General features: G+C 29.1%; 1 protein-coding gene across 1 annotated transcript in view; it reads right to left on the bottom strand.

The window, feature by feature from the left end:
• LOC111031058 overlaps nt 1-20,051 on the bottom strand; it is a 92,684-nt gene that overhangs the window by 4,301 nt on the left and 68,332 nt on the right. Inside the window, exon 12 of the mRNA XM_022310844.1 lies at nt 16,814-16,930. Within this exon, the coding sequence (XP_022166536.1) occupies nt 16,814-16,930 (117 nt within the window). The remainder of the gene's footprint in view (nt 1-16,813; nt 16,931-20,051) is intronic.

The following is a 20,051-nucleotide window of genomic DNA, read 5'->3' as shown; positions in this document are numbered from 1 at the left end:
GAAAAAATGTGTTAGGTATCTAATGGTTAACGGCCGTTTTTTCTTTCCAAGTTTCACCTGTTGAATATGACAAATCAAAGGCGTTGAAGGCAACAAAATCGATTACGCTACCAAATGTCAACATTTAAAAGTAGAGGTTTGTTTAAATACAATTTGTGTATGTACAATTGTACACATATAAAAACGTAAGATCAAGTTTGAAATGTCAAGTATGGTTTCGCCGATCAAATATATTGGAATTTAAATTCTGTTTTTGTTGATTTACGCTTTCATATTATAATCATCACTGTTGCGTAAAAATAGAACGTTTTAATTATCAAATATATATCACGTACATATTACATTATAATACTATATTAGTTTGAAATCTTATTTTCTAATTATTTTCAGTGAGTCTCGTTCGAAGACGGTGTACCATCTTCGAAAACAATATTATTATACGTGTAATTTCGTATTCGAGGTTAACGATTCGTAATAAATCTATTGAAAATTAAAAACGTTTTATTAATATGTTTCGCTTATACTTATTGGCATCAAAATTAAGAATATTTAGGTGTTGATAAACATTGTTTTCATTTTTATATTTAAATTCAACCACTGGACTTTAATGGTAAGCTCTTTGTAAATGCTAATTTTATTCATACATAATAATGACCGGCTTACAATTAAATTCAGTAGCACACTTGCCTATATACACAAGCGAGTATATATATATGAAATAATATAGTCGGTGCATAAAGTACCTAATCAAAGAAGCGATTCGGGACTTCCTAATACAAGTATAGAAAGGTATAATTTGAACAATACTCACATTGATGATGTCAACCTTTTACCCAGAAGAGTTTTATAGTAGTACGTGTACGACATATTATATTGTTATGATATGTTCCAAATAAAATGGTTTTGAGTAATATTTGTTGATCACACACAACTATTATTATGGGTGCTCCCATAAATAATCACAAGTTATTAAATAACATAATACCCACATACATCAAGGACAAAATAATACATTGCACCTACTATATTATAGTGCTGTTATTTTTAATTCAGGCGTCCAAGTCAAGCGACGGAAAACCTAGTTAGATACCTTTGTATTATAATAAATTGACCCAAGATACACAGTCATGCATTAAAAAGTATTCGCACCGAATTCATCAGGTGGTAGTTTTGATGAATGCGTAATTTAATACACACATATAAAAGTATATATATCATATTATTATGATATATAGCGGACAAACGAATGAAATATATTATAAAAGATGCTGGTGGAGGCAGATGGTTGCTAAATTCCACAATTCACAAGTTTTTCTCCGTGAAATAGGATCTTACTACCCCTATAGTGAGTCGTGTGTGTGTACCTATACATTTTTCCAGGATGTTAAACACGATACGTTCATGATGTCCCTTTTTATCTCGACTCAGTCGCTATCAAAATAAATTTACACATATGACTATTATAAAAGGCTATTTAAATATTTAATATATGTATTTCAATGTGTGTGTGTGTGTGTGTGTGTATGTGTGTGTGTGTGTGTGTGTTAGTAAAGCATCTTAATAATAATTTATAATAACACCATAATATTTTAATACTTTGACTGCAAAAATCATACAAGTCTTGTTTAATATTATGTTTGTTTATATTTTGCCTTGGAAGACTAATCAATAGGCGCCAAAAAGATAAAATGAAAAAATGAATCCTATTTTACAAAATTCCAGGTACCAGTGTGCTTCGTTTCAGATATTAAATTTAGAACTATAACTTTAAAAAATAACATACATTTAATTTCAATACAGACCACATAATATGCACCTATTATCTGATTACGATAGACTGCAGCGGTTATCAAACTTTTTTTTTCGCGTAACACTTAAGTTTAAGTATATTATCAATCAGTCGAGTACCTCTGATGACTATAAATAGAAAAATATAAACTTTACATAGTTAAATACATTTATTTTAAATAAAAATGCAGTAAAATACTACAGTATAATTATTATTTATTAATTAATACAAATTTATTAGTGTTTAAAAATTAAGGAATGAATTAAATAAAAAATGTTCAATGAGAACCATGGATTTGTAGATTTGATATTAGCGATGAAATATCTGGTTCAGCGTGTTACTTAAGGCCTTCCGTGTACCAACATGTAGTATTTCACGTACCACAGTTTGAGATCCGCTGCGATAAAGCGTTGGGGTTTTTGTGTTATAAGTTGTATTGTAAGTGCCTACTACGGAGTAAGTACCTATTCGCGTAATCCACAGCTTAATGAAAATTAATTTAACGTTTTATGCATTTAATTTATAAATTATAATTAACAGATAATAATACCTTTTTACGGTTGTTTGGATTATTGACAATATTAAATATTTTGAAATGAAAATCATGTACTAATATTCTTACCTATCAGCTATTTTATGAGTTACAGCAGATTCAAATTGTCAAAATATTATTGTTTTGAGATTAGTTTCGTTGAAAAGGATTATTGAATAATCTGATTGACGATTGAAACACGAAATGCCAAATTTTTATATTCATTATTAACTTTAGCCTATATATACCTAGATAGACGTAAATCTACGTAAATGTGTGAAACAAACGTACATTCGTGGTATTCGTACTTATTAGTTCTAACTGTCTAATATCAATCAAGTCCAAATCGAAATAAAATGACGTACTAGTCCGCGTACTATATTATGAACACAGAGTAGTGTTAAGTCTTAGTGTTAAGTCCGCTGCGGTATTGTTCCATCCGATTCGTCACAATTGATTGCAAACGTTCGAAACATATACCTGAATTAATAGCCGTCAGTCGAACGGCAAATGCAAATTGATTTAATTCAGCTTTTGCGTTTCAGAGGGGAGTTGCGTACCTATATAATTAGATTGTGTTCCTCTCACTTACTAGACCACTACGAAATTAATACAACTTGAAACAGTATACCACCTATCCCAAACTTTTATTCATTTTAAATGTTTTCGTTTATGTACCTGTATTAGACCGTTTGTGTTTAAGATCATAATACTTTAATTGAACACAATACCGTAGCACGCAAATTTGTTTGGTATGTAATAAAATATGACTAGAAATATTTGAAAATTTACCCGAAAACCAAGAGGTCGAAACTTTGTAGCCTCAGACGAATTATTAAAGTTTAGCATATATTTTATAGTGAACTGACGGATAATAAACTTAACCAACCGCAGTGTTTATAAAATATTAATAATCTGGCTGTAAAAAAAAACTTCTGATAACGTTTAATAATTTTTCCCGCGGAGAAAATAACTTTTAGTTTTCCGATGGCGATATGATATTATTTTATTATTAGTTTTAACAAAACTTACAAATCGAAAAATTAACTTTTTGAAGTCTGATAAATAGCACATAGCTCTACATAATGTACCTAATTTAATCATTCTACAGTGGCTTTACACGACTAGGACTAAATATAATATTATAATATTACGTTAAAATTTAACGAATCTTCATATTCATAAATATTGTGAATAAAAATTGAATATTTAATAATGTAATCAATACATTGTACGTATAGTCTAAACTCTTCAAACAGTTCTGACATAGTGTCATATGAGCGGGGTACCACCAAATTTTATTGCGCTCATCGATATGTATATCTTTCGATAATAATATACACCAAAATGATATAATACCATTCTTGTATGTAATTCTTCAGGTTCCATCCAAAAATATAATTGTTAAAATTCCGGACATACGATGATTATTTTGAACGGTCGAGTATACCTACTTGTGTTATTATAATTACATTTATCACCGCAATAGTAGACCACGATTTTGTAACGACTCGTGCCAATGTAGTATAATAATTAGGTATGTAATAATATACCGTGTGTCCTAGAAAACTGTGTACACTCGACATCTCAGTTACTCTCATTACTCGGTACTCTGTACACATTCTAGAATTGTGTCTAATGGAGATTGATGATCCAATAGTCTTGTTTCATGTCCCGCAAACAGAATTCAAAAATACGTATATGGTATGTATACTGTGTAATATGGATAATTTAATTATACAGTGTACCCTGTTTTTGCGGACACACGATATATATAACGTAAATTTAATCCCTTAATATATTGTATACATTCCATTCCATTCCATCCTATCCCATCTCATCAGCGCTCTAACAATGTATTTACCGTAATTTATTTTATTTTCGTTATAAAGACCACTTCACGGAACGGTATATTATTTTTTATAAAAGTACAGTATTATTGTATACGTAGGAGCCACACATCTGTCGAACAGTTGTTATGCATATACAAGGTAAATACCTACCTAATAATAATACATTCAGGATATAATGTTATTATATGCTTGCAAGGGGATGTTTATTGTAAATAATGTTATTCAAATAGGGTAGTGTTTACGACGTTTTAAATATTTTTAGTATACATATATATTATAATGTTTTTTTACACTCTTCTACTACTCGATATAAAAATACGCACACTTCAGAGGTGTAGGTAAATAGCCAGTCTAAAACGCCGTGTATCGATTTCATATTATTTTATTTTTATATAATATAAACAATTGTGGTATCAAGAAATACAATATAGAGTAAATTATTTCGTATTGTCATACTGCACATCGATGAAAAGGAGAAAGTGAGGTTCATACTTGAGAATTTCTAAAACATTTGTATAATGTTATCCACAATTGTATGCTATCGTACCTCCACCATCGTATGTTAATCGCATCCCAATGAGGTACAACTGTTATAACTTATAATGTACAGCTGCTGTATTCACTAGTAATATATGTATACAAAAAAGTAGTGTCTGTAAATTACCCTGTTGTCAGTTTGTAATATTCTTTTAATACCTATAAGACAATTATGTTGATAAGGGATAAAATAAAAAAGAGTGATAACTCAAATTATAAATAAATAATATATTGATTAGAGAAGTATTCGTAAAACCTCCACGGACAACGACAAAATACTCATTTAATATATATATATATATATATCAATAGCGTATTACAGCAAAAAATAAACCTCAAATCATACACTCAAAAATGTATTCTATGAAATAGAGTGATAACTCAAATTATAAATAAATAATATATTGATTAGAGAAGTATTCGTAAAACCTCCACGGACAACGACAAAATACTCATTTAATATATNTCAAATTATAAATAAATAATATATTGATTAGAGAAGTATTCGTAAAACCTCCACGGACAACGACAAAATACTCATTTAATATATATATATATATATCAATAGCGTATTACAGCAAAAAATAAACCTCAAATCATACACTCAAAAATGTATTCTATGAAATAGTAAACAAATTACCAGACCACAGACACATATATATTTATATATATATATACAAACGCCTCAAAAATAGACAAATGTGTGAGTGTTGCTTCAGTTATCCAACAAACCGAGCTTTTTGAGAGGTTGTTGGATAATTGTAACATATACATATACAGCTGAGGCACTTGCTATATATAAAGCCCTATTTTATTTCATAAGTGTCAACTTGCAAAAGAAAAGTACATAATTTTAACAGACTCGTGGTAATAACCATTATGTTATCAATATTAAAACAATAAACTTAAATTTAACAATGACATAATCTTTTCATGGATCCCCGGGCACTGTGGAATAACTGGTGATGAATGAGAAGCAAACTTCCAAAGGAATAAGCCAATAACCCACATCAACGATCAACGAACCGTATGGAATATAAAATCTGACAAAGATATAAAAAAAAATGGTCTACAGTTAACTTTTTTATTTAAAAATAAATCGCAAAACGTATTGCTAAAGATGAACGTTAAATCAGACGAAATAAAAATAACAACAGAAAAATGGAATAACCCAATGTTTCTCAAAAGAATAGACGAAGCTGTAATAAATTGCATCTGAATAGATCATACACACCACACACATGGCCGTCCAATGAAAAAAGAGCAATGACCAAGAACATGTCTTACATGTGGATATCCAACCTCAATCAAACATGTCATTACCTAATGTAGAGACACGCAAGAAGCCCGACAAAAATACAATATACTTGAACACCTTTACTACGCATTGGGCCCCAACGAAGAATCCATCAAAAATATATTTTTACTTATGAAAAATAGTGGATTGTACAATTTAATTTTAATTATTTAATTATAAACCACATTGTGCGAAGCAAGCCAATGTTCACGTCATCGGAGCTTTCTTCTTCGTTGAAAAAAAAAATATATATGTTAAGAGTTATACTAGATGTTATAATTTTGTAGAATATTTGCTCATATTTGAATTGTCAATTGAATGACAATAGTTGTAACACATAAATGATATTATACGTCGCAGTGTTTGCAAATTAACACCGTGTAGAATATGATCGTAATTCGAAAGCAATTTCTGGACGTACAAAATTGAAAATAAGTCACAATATAGTAATATATTCATAAAATATAAATTATTTAATTAAATAATGCGTATTTTTCGCATTAGTCACTCGATCTTCATGCAGAAATAACATGATATTATTTAACTTTAATTTGTCGATTGTAGTAGGAAAGGTATGACCTGCCTAACTATGTAGGTGCTCCAGGAATTTTTCACTTGGAATTGTTGACGTTCTTTCAATTCTGAAAAACCGTGTTCCCTACGGATTTTTTTCTTTAAATCAATGGAAAATGATCGCGTAGTGTTTAATATTACATTTATATACACACTGTAGAATATTTAGGAATGTGATAATATGACACTACGTCCGCGCGAACTGTGAGTTCTGTGCATATTAATTTAAATATAGACGTATTATATTATTTATTAAACTATGGGGAATTAACATGTAAAACATATTTCAACCGATGGTATTATTATTTATTCTTTTTACACAAGTAAATATAATAATTTGTTTTTATTGTCACTGATTTTAGATGATAGAGACAGGAAAACATTAAAACATTAATAAAAAAATGTCCGGACTCAAAATATTTACTTAAAATTATCATTTTATCTTATTACAAGCGCAATGGCATTTTTCAAATATTTAGGTTAATTTTATGCCACTGCCTACATTTTATAGTTTAAGTGTACCTCCCTATCACTAATAGTAAAATAAATTTCCACAGTAATTAATTATCAAATAAAAATATACATATAATATATAGATATGTAAGTTTGTATCATACAACGGTTTGATATTGTATAATACAAGGTATACAATTATTTAATACAGGCTATATTATGTAAAACAATATTATTTTAGAGGTATTATACTATGAATTGTAACTGCATTATTTTTAATTGAGTATTATAATTTGCACTACAATTTCTATAAATATATGATAATATAATATACTTATAATAGTAATTATTATTAATGAGTAATAACTAATAAGTTTAGTCCGGCTGACCCCGTCTCCGGTAAGAATTATTTTTCATGATTTCAAATGATTTATCATAATAATATATTGAGTTCAAATTTAACACATCCATTACAGTGACCTAGTCATTGACGAGGTGTACACTCGAACCCTAGTTCCTATACAGAAAAGCCATTATCTACTTCCCTCTTTTTTTATTTTCAATCGTTAATCATACAAAACTATGATATTATTTTTTTTTATGATTCTGGTATCTAGAGTGGCATTTATAAAATACTATTTTCGGACCATATTATACGCGATGTTCCCAATCGATTACCGAGAAAATAAAATAGTAGGTACATAAATCACGGTGCGGTGCAATAAATAATATAACATATTCTTGATATTGAAATTACACACTCAGTTATTCTTGCTAACGAAAAAATACACGATGTTAGCGTTATATTGAAAATGTGAGCACGCCTCCGCCCTAAGGGGTAAACGGTCGTTTCCAGATGCATAATATTTAGAAACATAAAATATTATAAAATCATAAAACATCTAACAGAATAAATATAAAATAAACAAATTTAAATATTTATGAGTTCTTAAATACATAGGTATTTATAGGTACCTACGAGTACTTAAAAAACCATCATACTGTAAATTTTAATTTTTAAAAAATGAATTAACCCTCATATATATTTTGTTTCTGACATAATATGCAAATATTTTCAACGTTTCTTGTCATTTTTTATGAACAAGTTTTCAAAGTGGTGAGGGACAATTTGAACAAAGTCGAAAACCTCATCTCCCATTAAATGCGGCCCTGGCTACATAATATAAATAATATAATGATATGTATACTGTATAGTTGTCGATGATTTCCAATAGGCCTTTCACCACGTGGACTTGATCGATGTCGGCGGATAATTATTACAGATTTATATATTACTATATATTACTGTGATGTTCGTATGGTGCGTAATAGTATTACCTTTAATATTACTATCGTAACATCGTACTATGTCCATATTCGTATGCCGGCGAGACGATAACGGAACCGCGTGGTTGCTTCCGTACCGTGCAGACGAAACCACCCCTAAAAGGAAGTGGATATAATAAATCAATTTTCCGGGGACCCCGTTAATTTTGTATACCAACACATACGCGTGCGAGTAGGTTTTAAGCGGATATTAGTGCACGCATATTATACGACCTGTGTGGCGCCGTGGTGCACTTAAAAATTGTCACATCCCACAGTTGTCGAGTAACTACAAGTATTAATAATATTATTATCAGCTGCAAATCATCCTATATATAGGAGCCATCGCCCGAATCGATTACTGCGAAAGAAATATTTTTTTTTATTTACACACATCTTCCTCGCCTTGCAGAATATACAAAATCGGTGCATGTAATATTAGATCAACCACTAATTCCAAAATCACACTGGACATGTATTGTACCGCGGCACACTTTTAACAACAGTATTCTTGAAGCCTTAAATTGTGTGCTTGGTCGTAACGCAAACATTATATATTTATATCCATCACAATAATGATATATCGTACACACCTCAAACACCGTCGACAGGGATCGAGGTGGAATTAGGAGAGAGAATGGTCCTCATAACGATTCGGGGGCAGCCATCTCTTCAACGTCACCGAGCCCACCGCCACTGGCCTAGCCACAGGGTATGAGCAGCGCATTATCCTATCGGTCTTCGGTTCACACCAACACACAGAATAATATATTTTAAGATTTTTTTTTTCTACCCGCCGTACTATTTTTGCATTTTCGCGATTCATTTTTCACACCGAGTGTTCCGGACCCGTCCCTAAAACCGTTTCCGGTGTATATTAAACGTTTATTTAAGCGAAAAGAAATTATGGAGATGGGAGTTATTTTTATCTGCAAGGTAGGATACCTTTACATGTATTCCGCATATATGCAAAACACTGTAATATTTCGTATTTATGTTACGATATTCTAGGTAATCCCGGTTTTCGGGTAAAGTCGATATTACACGGGTATAAGATCTATTTTACCATGCAATTGCACGCATAAGCAAAATATTTTACGACTGTACATTTTAACCCGATGTTCGGATACGATATTAATAATAATCATATAAACTTGACCAATTTTTAGAGTATGAAAATGATGTAAAATATAAAATATATTATTGAAAATGAAGAAAATTATAATTTAGGTCAACATATTATTGTGTAAATGCCATGTGTACGAGTATGTCCAAAAACAAATACAAAAGTTTAAAATACTTAAATATTACATTTTTGCAATAAAGTATCCAAACCTATGTATTAATATTTTCAAATGACTAAATAAAAAAAAAAATATTTGATGAATTATATTATTCCTACTATATAGTTGGGTCGAATGCTATCTAAATCAATCAATACAATTCATCAATTTCCGGAATACAATCGGTTTTTTTTAATCAAATTTAAAAAGATAACACGTTAATTACAATTTATTATTGATGATATATTATTATAAAATATAACAAAAAAATATTATTTATTTTCTCCTTCATAACCATTTCTTATACGTTGCAATGTGTGAAGTAATAAAACATCTATTCTGCAGATTATTGTTTAAAACCATCTCCTAAGGTGATTATTCATGCATATCGCATATAGTATATTATTTTTTAAATATAGGATATCCAGGTGGATATAACTGTAGACTAATATTTAAAATAAACAAACATTTCACAATTACCGCACGTCCCATCCTGAATCATTCGGATAAAAAATATGAAGAAAATAAATGTAACCAAACAGTTTCGTATCCGACCGTTTGACTTTGCCCTGCAAGCTAAACTTGGGTAAACTCAAGCTTACCCAGTGGGTGTAGTATAATAATATTATATTGAAATTGCTCGCCAACCCGATTCAACCTTATTTAATTACATAGTACAAACACCGGATAGAAAGCGGCGTACATGGATAAAAAAAAAAATGTTTAAAAAAAAATAAGTTTTACGAATGGAGTACAATAAATTGACCAGCATAATATTATATAGCTATACCTTAACGCGTATTGTCGTCAAATATAATATTATTGATGTAGTAGCGAGTCCAATAACATTGTTTAGTTGTCAAGTTGTGTAACGTTGTTTTCGTTCGACATTAACCGTTTGGGACGTTTTTGATACACTCTCATATAGTATAGGAAAACATAATCTATTGGAAGTTTGTACTAACATAATTTCAAAATTGAGAAGCTTAGATCGCACCACTCAAATCTGAAAAAGTAATAGGCTTATAAGTATGAGTATACCTTACCTAGGTACCTACAGAGATTGGGTATTGACGTGTTAGACACTATTCTAATAATATGTTATGTTATTAATTATTATGCACATAATATATTATATCCTCGCTAATTGCTCATCACTGTTCAAGCTGCTGGTGTTATATTATTGTTGAATGTTATACATAAATATCGCATAAGATGAGGAAAAGGAAAATGCTAATATTTTAAAATTTCAAGTGTTCTATTATTTTTTGGGACTTCTTTAACTTACTCTTGATAACTATTCATTGTTGTTACACGTCCGCTGCAATAACAACTATTTAAACATACTTTTAAATTGGACATAGTGTAATAGGTATAATTAGTTTAGACAATGTGTAATTCATTAAACTTTTTCTTATATTAATTTTTTTTAGTATTAAAAATTATGGTTAATTTTTCTTAAATATTTATTAATTTCAGTTTTAAATATAGAATGCTAAATATTTTGAAGATAAATGGGGTTTACTTAAAGTATTTTTTTATATAGATAAAATTATTAATACTTAAACATTTAATACAAGCTAATTGGCATAAGTAGGTACCAATATAATATTATAATTCTTGGAAGGTCTTAAAAACCGTGTTTAAAAATGACCATTTTCTCAAGCCATAGAGTATCATCAATGGATGGTTCTCTGTCCATGCTGCCCGACTATACCTATATAAACAAGCTCCCAAATACTTATTGTAAAAATTAATTTACAGATCTTATTTTACTTGGGCGAATAATAAAAACGAAAAACAAATACCGCTTTAATTTTTCTTCATGTACTTTTAATTTTATTTAACATGGTAAGTTTTTAATTTTGACTTATTATTGAGTATAGACCATAATATTGTTATTAGCATAATACGGTTTTTACATTTTTCAATAATAACACTAACTATTCTGTGCACCTATATTGTTCAGTAGGTATATAAGTTTAAGTTAGTTATTGTTTATTAGGTAAAGAGTAACTTAAATACTGTATACATATTCAAACAAGTATCTTACAAAATTAATGTTGACTCATTGGTTTCAATTTTAAATACTAAAATTCGATGATTATTGATTTATCATTGTATTCAAAATTAAAATTAAAAAGTTAAACAGTTTACATTACTACCAATGATATCATGAGCTGTGTTTAGTAAAGTAAAATAAGTCCTAACCTAACTTTTGGAAATCACATTTTATTATATAACCAATATACGAGCAAATGTGAAACTTTATGACGTAGTAGTACCTACTTCATGTGCCATGAAAGTTTTGAGTCAATATTACCCGAATAAAAATCGTTTTCAATCTTGAAATGTTAACTCATTTTTAAGAAAATCCCCCTAAAGTTTTATATTGTTTTTGCCCTGTTACCAGAAATTTCCTAAACAACTGAATATAATTTGAAAATATGAACTCTTAAGACAAGGGTTTATTATCTAAGCTCAAAAAAACTTTCTCTGTAATTCTCCAAACAGAGTCTCTAAAACATATAAAGTCAAGATCATCTGAAAACCAATAGCTATAACACCGATGTCTTTGATCAGAAGTTTAAATGTCAATGGTCGTCACAAAGTTTTTTGATTGTCTTGATTACAATAAAATTGATTGAATTCAATTTATTCAATTGCACTTTATACTTGATTGATAAAAATACAAACAATATAACAGTTGTTTCGTTTAACATTATATTATATTATGACATTATCTACAGCTCGTTTATTAAGAAGCATAGGTACTATATTTTGTAATTGGCAACATCAGAAAAACTAAAAATCGTTTGCGAGAAAAATAAAATGTTTATAATTTTTTGTCGGTCGAGTACTATACTATTATATATAATTGTTGACATATCTTACCTGTATACTATTATGCACGTTGGTGGAGTAAATCCATGTTAAACATTTTAAAATATGTAGTCATATAAGTAATATATTGCACTCCAAACATCATGCGTGAGCCGATCGAAGTCTACTCTAATACCATGGAGTGTCGTTAGCTATTATAGTATTAGATAAATATATACATATATGGTATGGTTGTTTTTGGAATGCTAATCGGTATTACACAGTATTATTTTGGTTTACAATAACTACTCAATTATACTCAAGTGAATAATTAGTGCGCACTTGTTTATAACACGCGTAATCTACGAGTATTACATAACTGCGGTTCATTCTTTTGTCATTGAACGCTGATTATTTCTAAAAGTTTAACAATTTTTGGAAAAAAAAATGTACATGGTTTCTACTGGTTGAAAAACAATAATCTTAACAAATATATATTTTTGATCTTCAATATTCTTTAAGTTTTTTACTTTTTGAATGACAACATATTATACTTATTATAATTTCATATTCCAAATCAAGATATTTTTCTAAATATTTCGATACATAAAAATCAAATTAAGATTTATCAGTTATAAATACTTACAGTTTGGACTAGAGGATCGGGCAGTGGTTCGAAAAAGTAGAATTTTTAAAATGACGAAGATAAAATACATTAAAAATATTGTTTTAAACGACTAGAAACCATAAGTTTCTTTGTTTCCAATACATTTACATTTTTTTGAAATAATGAGTGTTGAATGATAAAAGAATCACCCGGTACCTGCGGGCCAAGGAATTTAAATAATGACTGACGTGTTGATAAGCGATTCACAACAACTGAAATCGTACATTGTAATTAATATAAATCGCGATGCAATATTATTATAAATAATAATTTAATGAAAATCACAAAATCTGATTCTCTGTCGTGTGTATCATCTCACATCAATCAACCAAATAATATTCGTTTCTCTCATTTTTTTTTATTCCCCCTCGGAATCGTGTAGGTAGGTATTATAATGTGGTATTGTGTATACACAATGTATCGCACAATCGGATTCAGCAGTGGTGTGAAGAGAATAGGTGGTTTAATTAAAATGTTTATTACTCATCCGCGATATCGACTGCACCATGTAATAACATTATACAATAATGTATTATTAATGATAGCATTACATGCGTGTGAAATCGCACCATATAATATAATATATTTTTATAATTCGAATGATTTTGTGAGGCATATATTTTGAACCAACTGAGGGATCGGCCGGCCACTCTTTCGACTAGATTTAATTTGAACGACAGTGAAATAATATTATAATAGATACTGTTGAGTATGTATATTTTGTAAGCATATAGTGCTCTTAATAAAATAATGTTTATTGCGATTTATTATACATTTTTTTTTTTTTAATGTGAAGTTATAGCCACGAGCATATTGTAAGAATATCATGACCATCACAGGGTAATCATCATTGCGTTAACGCAAATTACAATTAAGAGGACGTGATACCTGCACGAGTTGTCTCTGTCTTACAAGTGCGTAACATAGCAAATTTCACGCTCAGCAGAACACGTGTAGCTCCGTTAGTTTAAAAATGAGTGCGTATTGACCTCTTATAAAATCTAAAGGTAAGATTATTATCTAGTCAACCTCATAGGTTTTTTATTATATTTTAATTTTTAACGCGCGTTATGAGTATTTTAAGAAGTATAAAAAATTTACAATTTTAAAATACTCATAACTCGCGTTAAAATAAAAATATAATAAAAAACCTATGATGTTGACTAGATAATAATCTTACCTTTAGATTTTATAAGAGGTCAACACGCACTAATTTTTAAACTAACGGAGCTACACGTGTTCTGCTGAGCGTAAAATGTACTATGTTACGCACTTGTAAGACGGAGACAACACATGCGGGTATCACGTCCTCTTGATATAGGTAAGATTAATATCACGTATTATAATGGTATTGTATGATGGCGTGCTATCAGTTAAACCAGTGTTATCAGTGTTATCGATGACGATTCGGCGAAAACCTCGACTTACCGATGTGATATCACTGTGTAAGTATATTATACGCAGTATGTGCTACGTAGTATTATTATGGTCGATCGCACAAAAGTCGGTGCGATATAAAACGTCGGATGACCGTGGCTAACTATACGACCCATCGTCCATCGTGTTTGGTCCGCACATCGGGACATTTGCCGGAACATTTGGCACGGGACAAATCGTACGTCGAGCTGAACGCACAACTCTGCCACTGTCCGAGACACGCGCCGGTCGTATAACCACGGTTACGACCGTATTATATATCTGCGTATTTATGTGCGTATATAAAACGACTCGGTTCCAACGACCAGCTATATCGATGTACATAATATAGTGTATATACCTATATTATAATACCTATATATACTTAGACACGCGTGTAGGGGAGTGGTGTAGTTTCATCGTCTCGGTCACCGGTGTTCGCGATTTGTGCGCGAAAAACTTTCGCTGGATTAATATATTGATTCTTTTTTTTTCCTCACAGGGTCTCACCGCTATTTCCTTACTCACCGAGAAAACTTTACACGATGTATATAATAAGTTTGCTTTCCCCTCGCATTGTCTTGCGAGTATCTGCGGCGTACCTATGTATATTGTATACCTGCCGCGGCTATACTAACATATTATTATTATACTGAGCTGTAATAATATAACGTATGATATATGTATATACATATAAATATATATATATATATATATATATAAACTGTCATATTATTAATTTGTATAAATATTTGTATACCTACCTATTATCATTGATTTTAAATACTTTAGGTTTACATTGACTTTGGATAGAAAGTTGGTTACGATAACCACACGAGTATAAACTTAGTAATGATGTATTTAAATAAAGCTATCGAAATTTCATATGTTTTCGAAGCTCCATCCCGACAAAATCGATAATCTATCATCTATCGTGATAAATATTATTCCATTTAAATTTAAATTTTTTTGTTGAGGACAATTTTCTTAAAATGTTATATCAGATTATATTCCAAGTAAAGAAACTTAGTTTTTCAAACTAAGATAAAAACAAAAGCTGTCCAAAATAAACAAAAACAAAATTAAGTTTATGGAAAATTATTTTGTGAACCCCAAAAAATGGTTGATATTTATTCCAATCGAGGACATAAGAAAAGTTGAATGGCTTGAAAGCTGATTAGATTTTAACTTACACATTTAGGTTTGGGAATGTGAATTTTCAATTTATTTTGACCATTAAAAATATATATATCATAAACATTCATTTTCAAAAAATCTTTAAATTAAAATTGTTTCATGGTACTTAAAGTTTTAAATTTTAATTTCAGTTAAATTATTTAACCACGAATAATTGTTGAATTATTAGTATATTTGTCAGAACACAACAAACATACTATTTGTATATTAAATATTATTAATTTCGTTTTACTAAATAAGTTGATAACATTTTCTGTTGTATTAAAATATTACAGTCTTTAAAATGTATAGTTAATAATACTATTGTATTCAATTCCATATATGAAAAATATAAGTATGAAAAAGGCGATACAAACACAATGCATGTCTGAACTTTGATTATAAATAACTTTTCAAATTTACATTAATATTAAAATGAGGTAAAAAAAATACGATTCATCACGACTACACTTGATATCTACATCGCAACAACCTTATACAATTTATTAAACTAATATAAAATATTGATTTATGATTTATGACAATATTATGAATCAGTTAATTTAAAATCTCGAAGGTTAGGTATATTTATCATAGGAAAGAGGACTACGTCGTGCAGAATAAGTCTTGGATGATGTTCTCTGGTCGGACAGAGAAGACTTTTTCGGGATAACAAATGGAAGATTAAAATATGATGTAAGGTCTGGTACGGCAAGGCATTCCCCTCCTGACTTCCATATAATATCATATTAAGATTTATGTCCGTCAGATATCTGAGGGCTGCTCATACAAACCAGCCAAGCGCTAGAGATGACAGTTGCAGAGCTTTCCACAATGTGTATTGTATATATTATTTTTGTTACTTTTATTGCAATAAATGATACTACAGAGGAGAAAGTCTTGTGAAAGTACTGCACCCCTATGTCGCGGTTAAGCAAAAAAATGAAGGCGTGGATACTACTCGTATGTTTGTTTTGTCTATAAGACTACAATCATACATTTTATACCGACATAAAATTCGTTGACGCATGAGTGCACGGATATTTTTAGGTGTAATGATAGTATAATTAAAAAAAGAAAATACATACCTGGGCATTGTGAACATTTCAATTCATCGGTATGATCTTCACAGTCGAAATGGCCATCACATTTCCAATCCATCGGGATACATCTCTTTTTGTCACACTTAAATCCTTCGTGGCAAACTGCAAACAAAACGTAATATAATTCTATAGGTAATATTCATTCGATAAGCAAAACATATCTGACAATTTTATTTCTTCAATAATATAATGACATTTTAATTTATAGCTGCTGATCGAATATGTATGAGTGTACAAGTTATTAAATACCCTTAAGCTAATCGGAAGTTAAGTGAGACATACATACTTTAAAGTGTATAATATCATATATTATAATTATTTTGATTGTATTATAATAATGCATACGACAGTGGAAACGTTTTATTTGCATCGTACTATAAATATATATAGAGAATTAGTAGCCCGTTTTATTTACACAATATTAACTGTGCATGATGAAAATTAATTTAATAAACGTACTTAAATGGAAATGTTTTTTGCGTGCGTCGAATGAGATTCGTAGAGAGTATTCACTTAAAACAAAATCTTTCTGTGAACATTGCATTACAAAACACAATGTACTCCGTATTATTAAAAGTATAATAAGATTTCGGTCTAATGGGCATAAGTCCTACATCAAAAACAATGCACTGTAAATAAACTATACAGATTTAAATGTTAACGTAGTATAACAGATTTCAAGATGTATTTTTTCAAGTATACGATAATGACTTATTATATTACATAATATACAAATGAATCAATTTCCCTTGAAAATATAAGACACCTTGCTTCAACTAAAATGTTTTGAGTGATACGTCATTAGCAGGTCCGTAAATTTCCTTCTATTAATAATAAATAATAATAGTTATATTTCGTTGCTTCATTTGGGGTTTTATTAGACAGGGGCGAAATGTCAACAGACCGTGAACAAATAATAAATATTTGTTCACAACACGTCTTCATCACAAGAATGATGACCCATTTGGGCAAATGGCAGCATACAACTAAAATATAACCACGGAAGTTAAATACTATAATATTTCTATACACAAGTTATAAATATTTAAATTTAGTTGATTTCACTTAATATGAATATTATGGCATCTTAACCCAGAGTACCTATATTAGCTTAGATAATATAGTAGTGTGAGCCGTAGGGTGCTTGTAAAAATAAAAGTCTCAATTAAAATCATAGATTATTGTAGTTAAATTTATTTTATCAAAGTTCACGCGTCACGCAGTTACCAATATTTACATAATTATTGAACATACACCAGAAATGACAACCCAAAATGTTAGATTTACATATGTATTTATTATACAAGAGTCGGTGCCACATTTTTAGGAGTTTTCCATTATAATTTGTATTGTGTATATTATATTTTAAAAAAAAATTAAAAATAAATAAGTAAGTAGATAATGAAGTTATATGAAGATAAAAAATTATTATTTTAATTTACAGAAATACTTAACTATGTTACTTTTATTATAATAGGAAATAATAGAAAAAAAAGTTTAAAAAACGTGTTCTAAATATTGGTTTTATACTTTCATAATATTTTCAGGATCGTAATTTATAGTTTGATGATTGTGACATTAATATACAAAATATAATATAGTTTTAAAACTTTCATTGAATTTAAACTCGAAACAGCATAAAGAAATAAAATAAAATTAGTAAATTGTAAATAAGTTATTCATAAAAATAACATAATAATATTATCCAATTGAAAACAATAATTATAATGTGACACAATGAAAACATAAGAGCGTTTAATCGAGAGTTACAATAACAGTTTTGAACATAATTTATTTAGGAAGCACCATCGCTGTGTTGATTAGGTTTCAAACTACCTGAAGTTCCCGAGAATACCTACAAGTATCATAGATTAAAAAATGTAAAAAACGGTAAAATTATTTAATTATTTTTTGTAATTATAGACAGTCTAATAAATTGATTTTTGAAATTTTTACATAAGTATGACTGATGGATAATTAATAATAATAATAATGTATTATTTTATATAATATTATAATAATTTCAAAATGTATGTATAGGTATTATAAAACACTACTAGCCACTAGCCACTACTGGCCACTGGGTAGTTACTAATTACTAGTTATATTTATCATTAGGTATGCTTAATATGTTTAGCAGAAATATAGAGTGATATTGTTCAGAATAGTAGAAACTAACACCCGGCTACAAGGGTACTATTCAAATACTGAATAATGAAACCTTTCAAAGTAGTTGTTAGATTTTGAGAGGAATGAGGAAAATATAAAAAAATCACACTAATGTTTTGATAATAATTATTAATGATTATTGTAAGAGGTACCTGCTAGAAACGCAAAAAAATATCAATATAATAATATAAACATAGTGTAGTCTTTTGTCTATTTGCTGATTACCATGAATGTCGACGTGTGCTTTGAAGTTAAACATTTTAGTATTTTATTTTGATTTATATATAATATATGCATATTATATGTGTCCCGACCTAACCGTCCCAACTGTTCAAAAATCTATTATAGGATTTAAATATTATTTCCAATGTTAGGTTAAGGTGGTAATAATTAAATATATTTAATTAGTATAAACTAAATCTGTTGATACAAAAGTATATTACCTTTTCCCTCAAAAATCTCCCAGTATATTTATTTAACAGTGACAGTATTGAGTGTTTAATTTTTTTTAAATATTAAACAAATAAAAAAGGTTGATTTATTTCGTAGATTGCATGTATTGATGTATTCAATTTAAATTGAAAATTTATTATTAATGGTTATACAAGTTTTTTTTTTGATTAAATCGTTATTTAGTATCTACAATGTTAATTGTTTATTTATTTATTTGTATCAAGTGTAATAAAAATCTGAGAAATTTAATGGGACATATCAATTCCGCCAATATAGGTACATAATATATACGCATTACAATTGAAATCTAATTTTTTTGTTTTTATATTTACATGCAGTGTAATATATTAAGTGCTTTTTCAAATTTAAATTTAGCAAAAAACTTGGACATTCAAATGGAATTAACCATTATTAATTTAGTCTTATGACGCTTGAACTGTAATTCGTTTGCACAGTACGTATTTGTTCAGTATGATGTCCGTATACATTTTCACACGTTCTCGGGGAATTATTTTAGAATTTCCTTAATTGCATAATGTTCTCGGGAATTGTATATCCCTAGTGTTGATAAATAAACACTGTTCTATTCGTAGATCTACAC

The sequence above is a fragment of the Myzus persicae genome, unplaced genomic scaffold (genome assembly GCF_001856785.1).
Source record: "Myzus persicae strain clone G006 unplaced genomic scaffold, MPER_G0061.0, whole genome shotgun sequence".
NCBI lineage: Eukaryota > Metazoa > Arthropoda > Insecta > Hemiptera > Aphididae > Myzus > Myzus persicae.
Note: the sequence above shows the minus strand (reverse complement) of the source record. Positions and strands in the feature narration are given on the sequence as shown.